This window comes from Camellia sinensis, chromosome 11 (assembly GCF_055761805.1).
Source record: "Camellia sinensis isolate YWXY chromosome 11, ASM5576180v1, whole genome shotgun sequence".
NCBI lineage: Eukaryota > Viridiplantae > Streptophyta > Magnoliopsida > Ericales > Theaceae > Camellia > Camellia sinensis.
The window spans coordinates 171,635,132-171,654,190 of NC_138971.1; the positions used below are offsets into that span (position 1 = coordinate 171,635,132).

General features: G+C 32.3%; 2 protein-coding genes across 2 annotated transcripts; both read left to right on the forward strand.

The window, feature by feature from the left end:
- The first annotated feature begins 3,357 nt into the window (after positions 1-3,357).
- On the forward strand, positions 3,358-11,486 carry MDAR6 (monodehydroascorbate reductase 6). The gene is made up of 17 exons (XM_028271497.2): positions 3,358-3,673; positions 3,794-3,953; positions 4,052-4,151; positions 4,279-4,356; positions 5,167-5,238; positions 5,385-5,503; positions 6,095-6,179; positions 6,443-6,532; positions 7,897-7,998; positions 8,096-8,185; positions 8,334-8,414; positions 9,382-9,453; positions 9,561-9,655; positions 9,862-9,950; positions 10,048-10,110; positions 10,238-10,278; positions 11,151-11,486. The coding sequence occupies exons 1-17, from the start codon at positions 3,664-3,666 to the stop codon at positions 11,280-11,282; spliced, it is 1,479 nt and encodes a 492-aa protein (XP_028127298.2). The 5' UTR covers positions 3,358-3,663; the 3' UTR covers positions 11,283-11,486.
- A 4,222-nt stretch (positions 11,487-15,708) lies between these two features.
- Positions 15,709-18,056, forward strand: LOC114323823 (heavy metal-associated isoprenylated plant protein 39). Its single transcript, XM_028271499.2, has 3 exons — positions 15,709-16,133; positions 16,997-17,072; positions 17,365-18,056. Exons 1-3 carry the CDS (start codon positions 16,122-16,124, stop codon positions 17,694-17,696), a joined length of 420 nt encoding a protein of 139 aa, XP_028127300.1. The 5' UTR covers positions 15,709-16,121; the 3' UTR covers positions 17,697-18,056.
- The last annotated feature ends 1,003 nt before the right edge of the window (positions 18,057-19,059 follow it).

The following is a 19,059-nucleotide window of genomic DNA, read 5'->3' on the forward strand; positions in this document are numbered from 1 at the left end:
TGGGTTTTTGTAACGAACCAAACGATCTGACCCAACCCAACCAAAACTGGAAGCACCTCCAATGGCGAAATGATTTGTGTGTGGCTTTCGGATCATAGTCTGAACAAAATGACTTCGTTTTACATTGTTTGGCAGCATAAATTAAAATTTTTTTACTGACAGAGAAACTTGTGCAGAAAGGATTCAAGAGTGAAAGGTATGAAATTAGTGGTCTAAGAAAAGAGATTGAAAATGTGACATATGACAGTTTCAGGAAGAAAGAATTATCAAGGCAGTTACAACAATTGTAACAATTACAGATCATGGACAGATATAGAGAGCTGGTGTTGGTATTATAAAATAGAATTCTTCTGTCGATAGAGGCATTACTGTATGTAACAAAGGTGACTTAAAAAGGACGATTGAGGGTGATTAAGGGTGTGACACTTAGCAGCTTCAAAAGGAAATAGAACTCAAGACAGTTGCAGTCGTTACAGATTATGGACAGATATATGAACACGTGGCAGCATGACATGGTCAGTAAAACCATATAAAAGCTAGAAGTTGAAAGAAAGAGGAGACTTTCAATCAAATTCACAACTCATGTGAAATTTAAGAATAATGTAATTTATCTAGGAATAGTCTATTTTAACTTAGGAATAATTTATTTGTAATTCTGCTTTTGTGCTCAGTTTAACCATAGCGATTGTAATTAGTGTGTTTGGTTTGAATTTTCTAGATTAAGTTTTTTGAAAACTGATTTTTTAGTTTTCGTGTTTTTTTGTTTTTAATGAATATTTTTAAAATTTTAAACATTTTTTTTTTACTTTTTTAGATGTACCTTACTTAGATGTATCTAAAAAGTAAAAAATTTATGAAAAAATATTTTAAAAAATTAATAAATACATAAAAATACAAAAAATATACTGAATTTTTGTATTTTTGGTATTTAGTGAATTTTTAAAAGATTTTTTTTTATAATTTTTTTACTTTTTAGGTGTATTTATGTTAAGTGTGTCTAAAAAGTAAAAAAATTACTTAAAATTTTAAAAAAATTTAGTAAAAACAAAAAAAATGAAAAATAAGAAAGTAGAATTTTTTGAAAAATATTTTTTGAGAAGTGGAAACAAGCAATAATTTTCAGACTTATAATTTGATTGTTAAAACAACCGCGATTGGTAGCTCGAGACTTTTGGGGCTCGAATGGCTCGAGACTTTTTTTTTTCTTTTCTTTCTCTTTCTCGTTTTTTCCTGAAGATGCAAAAGATGAAAGTGAAGAAGGAGAAGAAGAGGAAGAGAAGAGGAAGCTGGAGCAGTGCCTGGACAGTTTCATCAACATCAACAATTTTTTTTTTTTTTTTTCATTCCGATCGGTGATACAATTTCAAGAGCAAATTTTCCTATCAAGAAGATACATTCAGATCGGTGATACAATATCAAGGAGAAAACAGAGAGATCGGTACATCTTCCTATCAGATTGGTACATCAGAAAACAGAGCAAATTTTCCCACCGACTGTAACCACAACAACACACTGTTGGACAATCTTCACTGTATTTAAAAGATTTAATTCTATTGTGTACAAAACAACAACTAGAATTTAAAGAAATAAAGAAAAAGGAGAGAATTTGTTTGATTACAAAAATCAAACTCAAAATAAAAATAAATAAATAAAACCACAGATTTTATTTTGTTACAAAAACAAAATTAAAATCTGATTAAATAAACAAATAAAAAACAGAATTAAATTAAACAACTTACTTGGTTAATTTATTTGAATAACTTTTCTGATCAAGTCCAGTGTTTAACACTGTGTCCTTAAGACAGATTCGTCCTCTCCACGGTGCTTTCAGAATTCGGACGTCTATCTCCCAGGATAAAATGATCTTACCACAAACAATAGCAGCACTACAAATTGTTTGCCTTTCGAACACACTAAGTGTTTATACTCTCTCTGACAAGAAAATAATGCAGCAAAATGAAGAGGATGTTTGCAGAATTATGAAGGACGTAAATTAGAGTTACAAAATCCAAATGAGGATGGTCCTATTTATAGATGTGAAGGTGACTCTTGGTTTTGAATTGAACAGGTATGTGGCTCTTGGTTTTGAATTGAACAGGTATGATACCTGTTGGGTTTTGAATTCAAACAGATTCAACAATTCAAACAGATAGCAATTACGGGAAGGGCCCTGTTTGGGTGTGCATTAATTCCAAAACAGTTTATTTCTGTTTGAAACCAGGAAGGGTCCTGTTTGGATGAACAAAAAATCCAAACTAATTTAATTTGAATTCTGGATTTTATTTTAATAAAAAATAAAATTAAATTCAAATGTTTTTGGCCCAAAAAGAGCCCAGCCCGCCCGACCGGACGGACGGCGGCGACGCGCGTGTGGTGATTTTTGGGTCCAATGGGTTTAGCCCATTTTGCCCATAACCTCTCCCTCTAAAACACTTGGGTACCCCTTGGGGCACACCCCAAGTATCTCACCCTAAGCCTTATAAACCTTTTCAAAACTTCCCACCAAATCAATGTGGGACAAGCCAATTTACAACCTTAAGGAATTTCCACCAAAACTCCATTTCCATGGAGCACACTTTGGCTTCAATTTCCCATTCACTCGGTAATGGTTTTGAGCAATCAAATATACCACGTGAATCACAACGCGACATAGAACGCGTTACCACTTTGACCCGAGTAAATCAACACTCGGGGCCCACCTAAAAATAGACCAAACTTGAGGAAAAATTAACCATTTCCAACACACACAACATCATCATAATCAAACACAGATTTTCAAAATCAAAATCAAAAAAAAAAAAACAAACACAGATCTAATCCCTCATCGTCCATTATCGACCGTCGCCAGCTCTCTCTCTCTGTCGCCATCGTCGCCCATCATCGACCGTCGCTAGCTCATCGTCACCGTCGCCAGCTCATCGTCGCCATCGTCGGCCGCCAACTCTCTCTCTCTGTTCGTCCTCCCTCTCTTTCTTCTCTCTTCTCTCTTCTCTCGCTTTCTCTCGCTCTCTCTCCCTCCCTCCCCTGTTTCAGATATAAAAGAAACAAAAAAGATTGAAAAACGACGTTGTATAAAAGTTGGGCCAAATTCGAGCCTCACATTTCGAGCTACCAATCTTTTTTCTTGTTAAAATTAAGTGATAAGTTTGAAATTTATTCAATCGAATTTCATTTTACTTGCAATTATTTTTTCAACAATGATTCATCCCACTAAAAACATCATCACTAATAGCACTAATGCATTAAAAAAGTAAAAAAAAAAGAAAAAATACAATTCCAAGATCAAAATATCACATCATTAATGGCGGGACCCACTCCCACCTAATTAGTGGGAGCAAGCATTTTTCTTATTTCTTCACATTATGACTTCTAAATGAATTCTTAAATCTGTCGAGAGATAATTCACTAACCAAATCACTGGATCAGTTTATTTGTTTTTAAAAGTTGATTTTCCTCTTGACTCCACCGTGTAAATTTGATCCAAAGCAGATTTTTGGTAACATACACCCAACTCTTCGACATCCCCAATCGCCGTCAAACCCACAGCAGAAGAAGAGTGCGACTGTTACTGATACATCGATTGATGACCCTTGGACCTTCGCTAGAGCCAACTGACCCATAATATTCATTTTCTATATAGTTTTTAGCTCTCTCTCGATCTCAATGTCTTCAGGTCCAACCTCTATCACTCTCTCTACTCTGTTTCAAACTCTTTACTGTATAATCATCATAAAACCTTAACTCTTGATTTGTTCTTCACTAATTGTAATTCTTCGTATTCGCAAAGCTTCAGTTCATAGATCAATGGCAAACTCGTTATACTTAAAGCACGGACTCTCTCTATGGTGTCCTCACTCCACTTCTCTGAATCGAATTCACCACCACCCTTCTTCAATTTCTTCCAGAAGCTACGTCGTCGCATCTTCATCTTCTTTCGCCAATGAGAATCGCGAGTGAGTCTCAATTTCTGAAAAAAAAAAAATATACGTATATATATATGTATATGACATGTATGTGAGTGAAACTTGGAAATTGGATATGAGAATTGCAGGTTTGTGATTGTTGGAGGTGGAAATTCGGCTGGATATGCAGCTCGGACTTTCGTCGAGCACGGTATGGCCAATGGAAAGCTGTGTATTGTATCGAAAGAGGTGACTTTGATTTCATGATTAGGGGTTTTTTTTTATTATTATTATTATTTAATTTATCAAGTTACTGAATTGAGTTAATGTGAATGTTGTTTTGGTTATATTGGAATTTTATGTATTGTTGTTACAGGCATATGCACCTTATGAGAGGCCAGCTTTAACAAAAGCTTATTTGTTCCCTCCAGATAAAAAGCCTGCACGTTTACCCGTAAGATTATCTATCTTGGTTTTCAATTTCACCATCTCATGGAAAATTTCGTGATTTAGAAGCTGTTAGGCTGTGTTTAGTCGGCAGATTTGATAAGAGAAATCGAAGGAAAAAAGGAAATGCAATCGCACTGTTTTTTTGTAGTTATAATGAAAATCACTAGGAAAAATAAAGTGAAAGGGAAATGTAATATCATTTTTTGTCTTTTGGATTCACATATGCTGTGTTTCGTTGGAGAATTAGAAAGGGACTTGAAAAGAAAAAAGAAAAAGATAGATAAAATATGAATAAAATATAGAATTTTATGCATTTTTTCTTTTTTTTCTTTCCAAATCCTTTCTCAAATCACTCAATTGAACACAGCGTTAGGCTTATTTTTTTTCTCCAATTCTCAACTCAACCAAATATAGTTTAAAATTTGAATCCTATCAATTCTTTCTCCTTTTCTTTTTATTTATATTTCTCTTTTCCTTTCTCCTCATCAAATTCTCCAACCAAATAACCAAACATAGCCTTAATGTTTAACATTTTGGTGGACTTCCAATCCAAGAGAGCTATTTGGTGTTTGTACCATGGTATGGAATTATGGGTGTTGATGAGATCAGTTCATGCATTCTATGGAGAACTCATTTTTAAGGATTTTGGTGATTGTTATTGTACATGTCTGGATCATAGGCATAAACACTTGACGCAACTCTCATGATTCTAAAGTGGGAAAAAAAATTAGTAGAGATTTTGTTTGCTTAGTATCATTATTGTCTATGTCAATGTTATATCTGATTTAAGGTTTGGTAATTTATGTTATTTTAGGGTTTTCATACGTGTGTTGGATCTGGTGGGGAAAGGCAGACTCCTGAATGGTATAAAGAGAAGGGTATTGAGGTATTCTTCATCATTAAGAATAACTTGTTTTCGGGTTGTGGTATCTCTCCCTGAAATTTTAATTTTCTTCCATTCCACCTTCCCCCCAAGCCACAACTTTATTGTATTGGAAAATGTTATAATCCTGCTTATTCACTTTTGTGTAGATGTTGTACGAGGATCCAGTAACAGCTATTGATATTGAAAAGCAAACTCTGACAACAAATTCAGGGAAACTGCTAAAGTATGGGTCTCTTATTGTTGCCACTGGATGTACAGCTTCAAGGTGCGTTTAACATTTTAAATTATTATTATTTTATTTAAAAAAGGCTATCAATTGTGCTGTTTGATTATTCTCATCAATTGTTGTTGTATTTAAGACATTCTTTTGTATGGAAATATTGGCAACCAAGGGACAAATTGCAGAATTATGTTGAGATGTTATAAACATTTGTGTGCTATTGGATTTGGTTTTATGGTGTGAGAATGAATCCTTCAGCTAAGCCACTGCCTTGTTTTTGTTTTGTTTCATTTTGGTTTATTAATTGCTGCTACTTCATGTAACTTCAAATGTTCAAGCTTTCATTTTCATTTTTCAAAAAACATAGTTTTTTTTTTGTTGTTCATTTGAATATTTTTGGTTTATGTATGTAGCTGTGACAATGGCTCAGAGGTGGATGCTTCAATATCTACAATTTTTAGTTTACACGCATGCTTTCCTCTACTACTGAGACCACTCATAAAAGTCATTTCACCCCTATTCCCTTTAAAGCTGCTCTTAGGAGAATTCCTTTGCTACACTCAACTTGAAAACATGGAAAGGGAGTCACAAGCCTTCTTCCTTTAATCCATTAAATGCTTGTCTCCTTGGCTTCAGATTTCCAGAGAAGATTGGCGGAAACTTACCCGGTGTTCACTATATTCGGGATGTTGCAGATGCTGATTCGCTGATATCATCACTGGTGATTTTCGTTTGTTACACTTAACATTATCTATTTATCATATATTGGTTGTCAACTTAATTCTACTTTCTTCAGGTTAATAATATGGTGATGAAGCTAATGTTTCTATTGTAAAACTCTACAGACACAAGCTTGTTAACTTGTATTTAACAATAACCGAATGGCAAATGCTATGAGTTGCTTTTGGAAATAGCTAGATTTTATTTTTTTTAAATTAGGAGCTGTAGAGGGGATTTTGTCACACAGTGGTTTTCATTTTATAGGAGAAAGCACAGAAGGTGGTTGTTGTTGGTGGTGGTTACATTGGCATGGAGATTGCTGCTGCAGCTGTTGGTTGGAAACTTGATACAACGGTATGTCTGTGTTTCATTCTGGTTCTGCTATGTTAAGGTTTGAGATGGTAATTTTTCATTGATCCAATATCTGTTACACTGAGTGAGGTATTTGGAATTTTTGGCAATTCATACCCTTTTAACTCTATAAGTAGCATAAAGATGATAGATTAATTTTAATTATTTTGACTAGTAATGTATGTAAAGTTTAGGGTTCTTAGATAAGTGATTGATTAATTTTAATTACTTTGATTAGTTGTGTAGGTAAAGTTTAGGATTTTTAGATGATTGATTAAATTTAATTATTTTGTTTAGTTTTTATGTAAGGTTTAGGGTTTTTAGATGATTGATTGATTTTAATTATTTTGATTAGTTGTATATACAAGGTTTAGGGTTTTTATATGGATTAATTTTATGATTGTAATCACACTCATGATTATATAAAATTAAAATAAACTTAGAATCCATAGATATTGGTTAGAGGATGGATTAATTCGTTGTTTTTATTTATTTATTTTTATTTGATGTTGGATTGATTTTGTATTTGCATGTAGATGATGGAGTGATTTTAATTATTTTGATTAGTTGTATATGCCATGTTTAGGTTTTTTATATGGATTTATTTTATGGTTGTAATTACACTTATGGTCATATAAAATTAAAATTAATTAAGAACCTATAGATAAATTCCTTATACTCCACCATGACTCCATGGATTGTTGTTTTATTTGAGTGATGGTGAGTGTATAAAAAAAAGTGAGGATTATGAGATTTATTTAAGATTTTATTGTTTCGAGTGGATGCAACGAACACTTAAAATTTGTGATTTTCAATGTCTACTTTTTTATTCATTTTTTTTTTTTTAGTTTTTGGTTGTACTAGATGGCCCTTCTATTCTGTATTTTAGGTGATCAGCATTAACATTCTTGTTTAATAATATTGTTTTTCACATGTTTTCTAATTTTTTGACGGTGCACACACCACATCTCTAACTTTGTAATTTATAAAGACTCTTATTTTCATTACACCTTTTACACCCTATCTCATTTATCCTTTCTGAACAGAGCCTTGTCCCAACTGTTTAGAATTGGCTCTCCGACTGTACATTTCTAGGGCCACATGCTTTATTAAGTCAAGATTAACTTGTATCAATTTCACTATCCTCACTTTCACTACCCTCTGTCGTGGCAACAATTGAAGTTAATCACATTGATTTGTCTTGCTGCGACTACTCATTGTCTTTGTGCACCTGCTGCCAGATGAATTTATTTAATTTCATTGATGTCAAAACTTGCGTGTACGCTATACTATTTGTCAAGTTACGATATGATCTTATCTTGTGAATTGATAAGTTTCAACTAACATATTCTATTGGAAAAAATTAGATCATATTTCCAGAAAATCATCTTCTGCAAAGATTGTTTACTCCTTCCCTCGCTCAGAAATATGAAGAACTTTACCAGCAGAATGGCGTCAAATTCTTGAAGGTAAAGTCATCTCTCCCTCTCTCTCCTTTGGGTAGCATATATCAACATCTTATTACCCTCTATAACTGGTATTTTAAGTTTGATTGATTATCAACAGGGTGTCTCCATAAAAAACTTAGAAGTTGGTTCTGACGGATGCGTGGCTGCTGTTAAACTTGAAAATGGAACTACAATAGAAGCAGACACGGTAAAATACTGCTACGTGTTTGTGGATTTTGTTTTTCTTCTACTTTTTAATCCTATGGTAACTCTTGGTGACTTTTGTTTCTGCATTTGATGACAAGGCAGTGTAACTAACCAAATGGAAAAATTATGTGCTTTTCTCCTTTGTGTAGATTGTTATTGGTATTGGAGCTAAACCTGCTGTCAGTCCTTTTGAAACGTTGCCCTTAAATACCACTGTTGGTGGAATACAGGTCAGCACGATGGTCAAAACAAATTTCTAATCATTGGGAATCTTATTATCTTGGTTATAACTCATCCCTGCATTTTTGGGGTGTGAGTTTTCTATATTTATGAATTTTATGTGTCTGTGTTATCAATTTGTCATTCATACAATGTTGCTGTTTATTTCAAGAATAAAGTTAAATTCTTTTGACATTTCCCTTCCCTTTTCTTTTCCCTCCACAACTCCCTCCCAAAATCCATGATCCAAACACACCCTTGGGGCTACTTTGTTAGTGATTGTTAGTCTTTTTGTTTTTCCTTGCCACCTCCAATTAAAATTTGGAAGGCTCTATGCCTGCTGCATGAGACCTATGTATATCATTATTGTATTGCGTGCCTTGATGAGCTTTTTTTCATTGAGATCCTTGATGAACTACTTTTTGGTGTTGGCTATTTATTCTAAACACAGATCATAAAGAAAATCTGACTTCGATTACTGTAAGTTGTAAAATTTGAAGTACTTAAACAGTTAACCTTTACAATTCGTTTGGTTTGAATGATTTGGAGTAAAAAGAAATGAAATGGAGATAAATGGATTTCAATAGAAATGAAAAGAAACGAAGAGAGACACATTTCTCTCGTAACCCCCATTTTGAATCTCTCCAAAAGTGGAGAGATTAGGAGAGAAATGAAACAACTAAATACTATTTTGTTATAATACCAAAATTACCCTTTTAAATACAGAACAGATAAAAATTCTAACACCTATAAAAGGTTAATTTGATAATGTAACATTGTATCATCTCTTTTCTTTTCTAACAAGATAGGAGAGAAATCATATCATTTCTTTTTCTTCTTTCTCTTATCTATCCAAACAAAAGAGAAAGAAATCACAATCTTTTATTTTCTCTCATAACTTATATAATCATTTCTTTCTTTTTTTTTTCTTTTTTTTTCTTTCTCTCATAAGTTACCAAACATAGTGTTAAATTTCAGGTTGATGGTCAGTTCCGAACAAGTGTCCCTGGTATTTTTGCGATTGGAGATGTAGCGGCATTCCCCTTGAAGGTAATCCTTTCCCAGATTAAGAAGTAATTCCTCCATTTCTGTTTCTGTTCTTAAAAAAAAAAACAAAAAATACAAAACGCAACTTATATGTGGTTCATTGTAAACAGATGTATGGCCGCATTGCAAGGGTCGAACATGTTGATCATGCTCGCCGATCTGCCCAGCATTGTGTTAAAGCATTACTAAGTTCACAAACTGACACGTATGCTGGAATCTTCTTTTTTTTTTTTTTTTTTGAACACTTGACCTCCTAGGGAGGTGCAGGAGTACTGGCCAACTGGGTTAGTCCCATTTGGTTTGGAATATTTTCTTTTGATACTTCCGAGTGTTTAGCAAATTTGATGCACTATTGATGTTATCTCCCCTTTTGATACTTCTTGATGATTTGTTTCCCTGCGTGATGTCCAGGTATGATTATCTGCCACATTTCTACTCGAGGGTCTTTGAGTATGAAGGAAGCCCAAGGAAAGTATGGTGGCAGTTTTTTGGGGACAATGGTAAGGGCATTGCATTATACCAATAAATTATTATTTGACCATCTTCATGAATCATATCTTCTACTTTTGTACTCATTGTTTTTCTCTTACTGAGCAGTTGGGGACACTGTTGAAATTGGAAATTTTGATCCAAAGATTGCTACTTTCTGGATAGATTCTGGTAATGTTATCCGTTAAAGCCACTTTTCCCAGTGAAATCCATTAAGCTCGACACCTCCCCTGCCCATGTGTATTTCTTTGTACTTGTTGACCAAGGAGGACTAATATATACTTATTGCCCTTGACAGGTAAACTGAAAGGAGTTCTTCTTGAAAGTGGAAGTCCCGAGGTACGTGTTTAATGTTATTGTAAAATTTAAAGATCGAATGTTGGAATGTATTGTTCTGATCAGAGATATATTCTAATTAAAGTATAAAATATGTTGATGCAATGCCAAAATCAAGTATGGATGGAGATTTTTTTTTGGGGGGGGGGGGGGCGGGATGGAAAACTTTTGATTAAAAACTATGGGAAATGTTTGTAGGGACATGATGTACAAACAAGACTTAAGTATCAGATAAGATTTCATGACTAATAAGTTTTTAATATTTTAGACAGTAGATTACACTTACACAGATTTAGCAATGTTTGTGTGAAAACAGCATGTATAAAAAATTGTGGAAATTCTGGGAGAAATGCAAAATTTTAAACGAATTTGAGGCCATTTTTTGCGTACCAAGTCTACTTGAATATTTGTCTCTATTGTCCAGGATTAAAAAATAATAATAAGAAGATGATTTATCATTAACAAGTAAGTCAATATTTTGTCCAGGATTAAAAATAATAATAATAATAAGAAGAAGACCTTGAATATCATAGAAGATGATCTGTCATTAATAATTGTGTCATATTTGGTATGTACCAAAACTACTGTTGTCATCACTCAGTATTGTTCCCACCTCCTGTACTGATTTTTTTTGCCAGCTATAGGACAAGGATTGGATCTTTGGTATTTTACATTAAATTATGTTTTGGCGGTTCTTATAATTTGTTGGTTTTTTTCTCTTTTTGATCTGCTGGAAATTGACTTAATGTTGCCTTTTTCTATTTGAATTGCTTCCAAAAGCGTTCTCACGAACTTAGAACTGATAATTGCTGCACGGGTTGCAATTTCTTGCATTTGTTTTAACGTCAAACTGATGTCTGGCTATTTTGTTGAAGGAATTTCAACTTCTTCCCAAGCTTGCAAGGAGCCAGCCCTTCGTTGATAAAGCCAAACTGGAGAGTGCATCATCAGTTGAGACAGCACTACAAATTGCACGATCTTCTTTGCAGGTTGACGCTACGGTTTAGTTCATAGCACTAAACAATTTTTGCTTCTTGCATGTACATCTTCAATAATGCTTTTGGAGGAGAATTATTTGGTAAACCATATTCTGAAACCTCTTCAATGTAAAGCCCCGTACCCACTCTTACAATTTAATTTTCCATGTAATGCTCCTGCAGAATAGTAGAGAGAGAGAGCTTCCCGAGCCATTTATATAGTGACATTTGTTACCGGACTGTCCAAATCTCATTTTCTCATTGCAGGATTCTTCTTGACCACATGATTAGGTCAACAAGACCCATCATGTGGTGGAGAAGAGCTTTGGAATAGAGTGGTCATTCTGCTTGTAGGAATTAAGAGCTCGTTTGGAAAGTGGATTGACTTTTTGACTTTTTTAGTCCGGGGTTAAAAAGTCTAGTTTAAGAAGGACTTTTGGCTTTCTTGACTTTTTAAACTTTTTTGTGAGAGAGAGAATGTAATGATTATAGGTTTGATCTGATGTTTAGTCTTATTAGGCTAAAAAATTTATTTTGTTTTTTGTGACTATTTTAGCCAACAAAGTCTCCAAACTAACTTCCCAAACAGAGGCTAAGTGAATAATGGAGGGTTTTTTTTTTATTTTTTTTTATTTTAATCTTTTGTAATTATTTATTATTACTATTATTTAATGGATAGAGCAAGGTGTTGAAATGGGAAAGGAAATGGTCAACTACAAATTTGTGCCCAGAATTTAATGTTTATGCCGTGTTTGGTTAGGAGATTTGAGAAGGAATTTAGAAAGAAAAAAAAAAAGAAAAAAGATGTGAAATTAGTTAAAATATAAATATATTTTATTTATATTTTATTTTTTTTATTTTTTTTTTAAATTCTTTTTTAAATCTCCTAATTCAACAAAGCATTAGGTAGTAGAGATGTTCCTTTCTTTCTGAAAGGTGGATTTTATGGCAGCACCTCCTCAATAGTAAATGAGTGGCCTCCATGACTTCTAGGATCTTGAGAAAAGTGTTTTATTTTTTGGGTAAGAAACATTATAAAGTAGTTATATTAAAATAAAAATAAAAAATATATATAACAAGAAAAGAAGAAAACAACCAAATCTTGAAAGGGCCAAACAAAAACATAACAACAAATACAAACAAATTATTCGGTGGAATTTATTATTACTTTTGTATTTTTATTTTGGAAGATATCATGGTGCATGTTAAATGAGAACTGATGTAGAGTGTTATTTCAAGAACACCGAAGACTTGTTTGGAAAAAAATATGTTTATAATTTCCTTTTTTTTTTTTTTTTTACGTTTATGAAAAACTTAAAAAATGAGAAAAGTTTTTGTTTTCAGAAAATTATAGACAGTGTATAAAATTTATAAAATTTTTATTTGGAGAAAATTTTAAAAAGAAAAGAAAATACACAATTTTTTTCTCAACAAATTCAAGATTTAAACAAAGCTGAAAAGCAAAATGTCATTAAAATATAAATCTATTTGAGGGATGGCATAATGCAAATAGATACACCTCTAATGGCAGTTTAGTGTATAATAATTTGTCAATAATTCTGTAAACCCACTTATAAGTACTCCAAATTTGGTTTATACCAAATTTTTTGTATAATTAAATCTAAATTTGTACTATTACTGTAAATTTGCATTAACAAAAATTATGTATCAAAAAGCAAAAAAAAAGAAAAAATTGCAAGTTGTATCATAGGGGTATTTGGATTAGGCAAGGCTTCTTTCCGGTCCAAATAAGATTAGAGGATATTGTTATGTCTCTGTGGGTTAATCACGGAGTCTGCATCGATAATTTGAACCGTTCAATGTGTAGAACTCGTCGAATATTTTATCTTCAAAAAAGTTTATATTGATCAAATATTGATAGCCACTTGATCCAAATACATTTGTGTTAACGGTAAGTATAATTTTTTAAATAAATTATTTATACAAGTGTACTATGATCAAGCGACTCTCGATATCCGATCAATATGATTTTTTTTTAGAATAAAGTGCTCGATGAATTTTATAAATTCAACAATTTGCATTATCAATGCAAGTTTTGTTGTAGACCCACAGAAGCGCAACAATACTCTCTAATTGGGAACCAGCTGAAGAGAAGCCTTATTTATGTTTCCTTGGGCAACAAGACAGCTTGATGTTTGGGCCTGACCCACAATACTTTTCAAAAGAGCCCTTGAAAACATATTATGCTCACGTTGTCGTTACCAACTTTAGTAGGCTTCAAATGGTCCTACTGTGGCCCCTCGATTTCACATCTACATCGTTGGAATAAAATCCATGCTTGTTTGCTTTATTTGAAATTATAGCAATCCTATATACTATTGTTTCCCAAATATAGATTACAACTTTTTTTTGTTATGTACTATATTTCTTATTTTTTGTGATATTACAACTTGTGTGTGTGTGTGTGGAAATATCCAGAAAAAAAAAAAAGAGTAGAAAAAATAATTGTAAATTCATAAAAGTATAACACTCCTTTGCACAATCTAGTTCTATAAATTACTTGTATTTTCATAAATTTACAATTTTATTAACTTTTCACTTTTTTTGATATCTCCCCCTTCTTCTTCATTTCCCCCCCCCCTCCCTTTTCACCATTTTTTTTGGTTGTGCTGTGTTCTGGCTAACTTGTACACACTAGACTAGGGGTGGGCGCGGGTCGGTTACGGCCGCGGAATCTCTAATCTGCCATCTGTCCGTCAATCCGGCGGATGTGGATTGAGCGAATTGGCGGTTTGGCGGATGGATGCAAATCGGTTTGACGGTTTAAAATTTTATAAATTTTCAACATAATTCAACTTGTGCACTTCCTCAAAAAAAGAAAAGAAAAGAATAAAGTATTACAGTCAATGACTTAAAAAAATATTAGAATCATTGTATACCTCATCCAAAAAAAGAAAGTTTGAAACTTTAGAATATCACAATCACTATATGCCTCATCCACATATTACAATCACAGTGTGATTTATCCACATAAAGTATTACAATCTGTAGTTCTTAAAATATAAAAATAATTCAAACCACCAACACCATGAACAGAGCAGTAGTAGAGATTGTATGTCTATTTATTGTTACATCTATATATGTTTTGAAAACAAAAATTAATCAGCATATATCATATTTTATATTTATTATTTTTAGAGTTAGATTTAAAAACTAAAAAATATAGATAAATAATACGTTTATTTTTTTCAATTCAAAAAATATATTCAAGTTGAAAACTTTTTTTCAACAAAATATTTAAACTCTTTTTCAATTGAAAATACAAACAAAATATTTAAACAAATTGAAAATATAAAGTCTTATAAATTAATAGGGGTGCTCGCGGTTTGACGGTTCGGTTGTGGCGAAAGGAATCTCAAATCTGCCATCTATCAGCCAAATTGGCGGATTGGAGAAAATCAATCTGCAATCGTCCGCTCGTCATCACACATCCGTTCAAAATGCGGCGGATCGGTTTGGTTCAATCGATTTTGGCGGATCGATATATCCGCTGCTCACCCCTACACCAGACTACCAGAAAAAGTTTTGACTTTTTTATTTATTTATTTTTGTTATGTAGTATATTACAATTTTTTTTTTTGTTAGTGTATTACAACTTGTTTTCTCTTTTCACCATATATATTACAATTTTTTTTTTCTTTTTTAAAGATTTATTGATGAAAATGGTACGTATTACGTGCATTGAAAATATAATATTGTATTTAGATCATGAATTTGATTATAAATTTAAAAAAAAAAAAGAAAGGAAAATACAATAGAAATGACAACATAAAAAACTATTTTTTTTCATTTTTTTTATTTTTTATTATTTAAATTTCTATTCAAATTTATGATATAAATAGAGTCCAAGAAACTCAATATAATTATGATAACTTGTTAAGCTTGATGTAGTTTTTCAAAAACTTCAAAACAAGTTAGTATAATTTACCTTTATTTATTGAGCTTTGTAACAATTACAAACTAGCTACTAAGGTCAAGTTTGGGAAGACTAAATAAGTGTACTTTTTGTCTTTTTGGACTAAAAAATTGAGGTTGAAAATATGGATGTTTGGGTTAACTTTTTGACTTTTTATTGAAAAATGTGTAATAAAAAATTGTAAAAATTGATTTGTAGGGAAAAATTTGAATTGGGAGTTGTACAGTCGTAATTGTTGACTTTTGGTGAATAGTGTTAACTTTTTAACTTTTTAAGTAACTTTTTGACTTTTTAACTTTTTTGAAAGTACCCAAACTTGGCCTAATTATTTCATTAACCGTTCATACACTTTTATTTTAATTTTTTGAATAAAAAAATATGAGGTTTATTATATTTACGATTTTATCCTTGTGAGAGGGGAAAAAAGAGACAAGAATATAGTTGTAAAGGAGATCTTTCTAGATTTACAAGAAACAGAGAGTAACCCATTATAGACCCATCCTTGTCATAGGAAGATTTGTCTTAGCTTTGGACCAAGACAAGTCAATTTAACGACTTTAAAACCAGAACTCCTAGACTTGTTCCTTCCTCCAAATGGCTATGTTTTTGGCGTCACCCAAAAATAAAAAAATAATAAATCAAAACATCAAATTACACGGTAAAAACCCACAGTTTAGAACTCCCCTAAAACTCACAATTTAGAGGTCTGAGCTCTGAGGTCTGAAATATTTTTCTTTTAATAAAGTATTACATTGGTCTTGTCTCCCTTTTCAATGCTCTTCCTTTTCTTTCTTCTTAACTCTCTCTCTCTCTCTCTCTCATATATATATATATATATATATCATCACTGTAAACACAATTTGTAAGATAGATTATCATTTGATTCGTTTAAGTCGTTTCAAATCCTGCTCAGAATTCTCTCTCTAACTTCAATGGAAAAGAAGGTGAATTTTCTCTCTGTTTCCTCTGTTCTGTTTCTTTTAATATGCATACATACATGTTGATGCACATATATGTTTGTAGATTTCCATGTATGTGTGTTTTTATTTTGCCAGATTTTGATCAAAGGGGGGTTCCATTTCATGGGTTTCCAATCCATACTTGTTTTGCTATTTCTCTTTGCATTTATGTGAATTTCGAGTCCATTTCTTGATGGGTTTTGTATTTTCTGTCATTTTAATGAGAATTTGAATTTAGATTCCCTTCATTTTCTGTGGGATGTATTTTAATTTGATGGGTTTGATTGTAATTCATCTTTGTTGTGATCTGTTCATACCCATTTGATGGGTTTCTAATCCATACTCTGTTTTGGAATCTCTCTCTCTCTCTCCCTCGCCCATTTATCGATTTTTCTGCTATTTCAAAGAGAATTTAAGCTTCAATTCCTTCGTTTTCTCAGAGAAAACTTGAATTATATGTTGTGAGTTTCAAAAGCATGAACAATATGTTGGGTTCTTAATCTAATCTATACTTGTTCTCTTGTTTTTATGTGAATTTTGAGCCCATTTATTAATAGGTTTCTTTCATTTTACAAAGAATTTAAGTTCAATTTCCTTCATTTTCTTAGAAAAACATGAATTATACATGTTGTGAATTCCAAAACCATGAATCTTGAATTTTCCCAAAGTGCTTTATTATGTGGTCCTAACTGAGAATCTTAGTGGATTTTCACTTTTGATGTTTTTTTTCCTCTTCAGAAACAGATTCTAAAGAGGATTGTAATCTTACACGCTGTTTTCGAATCATCTTTTTTTAAGCCCTTTTCAATGCTTTTCTAACTTCTTCTTTTTTGTTGTTTTTGTTGCAGAAAGTAGTATTGAAATTGGATGTGCATGATGAAAAGGCCAAGCATGAGGCCATGAAAACAGTTACTAGCCTCACAGGTATTAAATGGCTTTGCCACACCTAATTTTCAAATATGTATCTTTGTTATGAAACAGTGGTTATTTGGGTATCAAACTTATCAAAATAAATCAATGGGAAATAACAAAATGCGCACACACATGATTTATGTTGTTTGGTTCATAACCTACATCCACACAAACAAGATAGCAATACTTTGTTATCGAGGAAACAAGTTTAAAAGTGGACTCTATTTTTCTAGTACTCACTCTCTATTTTTGTCTAGTTGAGCAACTCACTGATCAATCTGTTCTGACTCTCCAAACTATGAAGGGATTGATTCAATTGTTATGGACATGAATGAGAAGAAATTGACAGTGATCGGAGATGTTGATCCTGTCATTGTAGTGAGCAAATTGCGAAAACTATGCCACACAACCGTAGTGACTATTGGGCCGGCCAAAGAGCCCGAGAAGAAAAAAGAAGAGCCTAAAAAAGAGGAAGCCAAGAAGGAAGATGGAAAGAAAGGTGGTGATAAGAAGAAGGATGAAGAAAAGCAGATTGAAGAGCTTGTGAAGGCCTACAAAGCTTACAATCCTTACATGACTCAGTACTACCATGTCTATAGTGCTGAGGAGAACCCAAATGCTTGTGTTATCTGTTGAAAGTGTGAGATTGAGAAGTAGAGAGTTTATAGTTAGGACATTGTGTTCATTGGGGGTTAGGCTTTGAGTTGTGTCCAAACACCCATCTTCGATGAGAGTGAATAAAAGAGGATGATGATCCTATTGTACAGTTGGTGTTGGTAGGTAGATTGTTCTTTATCCATGTGCTATAGGACATTAGATGTACAAAGGTCAAAATAAAGAGAGGAAATAAATTTTTGTACTTGGTAGGCAGCAATTAGTTATGCTCATGTTGTGTTTTGCTCATCTTTGAGGAGGAAAGAAAGAGTGAATATGGAAATTTACTGTAAATGTTTTATCCTTACTCCTAAATGATATATCTATCTATACTATTATAAAGTGAACACCTCTTATGGTGTCCTGAACTTTTACTCTCCTCATGCCATGTGGCAGTGTTTTTTATTTTTTTAAAAAAAGTTAACCAAAGAGATGGGAAGGTTTGAACCCATGACCATGGGTTTAAATATGAGGACTCAAACCACTTAAGCTAAGTACACATTATAATATTAATTTTATTTTTATTTTCTTTTATTCCTATTTATTTAAATTGCACGCGCATCGCGTGTGCGCAGCCGCTAGTATATATATATATTAAGTGCTTCAAAATTTGGAAATTGAGCCTAATTCAAAACTTGGCTAACAAAAAACAAATGCTCACAATTGATCCTAATATATTTGTAGAGGACGGTCTTGGCATAATAATAAGGTTATTTTATTGTGATTTGGGCATTATTTATTCATCGAATAAGATTATATAACTTTATAATAATAGAAGTCTCATGTACTAAACTGTCTTTTACTCATAGAAATATCACGCTCTCTATGCACTAAATGCCACATGGCTATGCGACAAAAAGTACAATTTAGCATATAGTAAATAATGAGTGATTTTGTGACTAAAAAAAGCAATCAGTTTGTTTAGTTTGGATTTTTAGGATTCATTTCTTAGAAAATTAAAATTTTTTGTTTTCATATTTTTTTTACTAAATTTTTTTAATATTCTAAACAATTTTTTATTTTTATTTTTAGATACACCTAACATAAATACACTTAAAAAGTATAACATTTATAAAAAAAATCTTTAGAAAATTTACTTAATATAAAAAATAAAAAATAAAAAAGAAGAAGAGAGAATTCATATTTTTTTTTATAATTATTTATTATTATTATTATTATTTAATGGATAGAAAGGTGTTGAAATGGGAAAGGAAATGGTCAAAACTACAAATTCGTGCCCCTTGGGTGGTAGAGATGCTCCTTTCTTTCTGAAAGGTGGATTTTATGACAGCACCTCGTCAATAGGTAAAGGGGGATTTGGTGATAGTCCCCTCACTATTTAATT

Excerpts from the sequence above, each read along its gene's own strand:
- MDAR6 (XM_028271497.2), top strand. Across the intron at positions 5,504-6,094 it reads ACTGGATGTACAGCTTCAAG|ATTTCCAGAGAAGATTGGCG; the intron begins GTGCGTTTAACA and ends CCTTGGCTTCAG. Across the intron at positions 9,656-9,861 it reads CTAAGTTCACAAACTGACAC|GTATGATTATCTGCCACATT; the intron begins GTATGCTGGAAT and ends CGTGATGTCCAG.
- LOC114323823 (XM_028271499.2), top strand. Across the intron at positions 17,073-17,364 it reads AACAGTTACTAGCCTCACAG|GGATTGATTCAATTGTTATG; the intron begins GTATTAAATGGC and ends CAAACTATGAAG.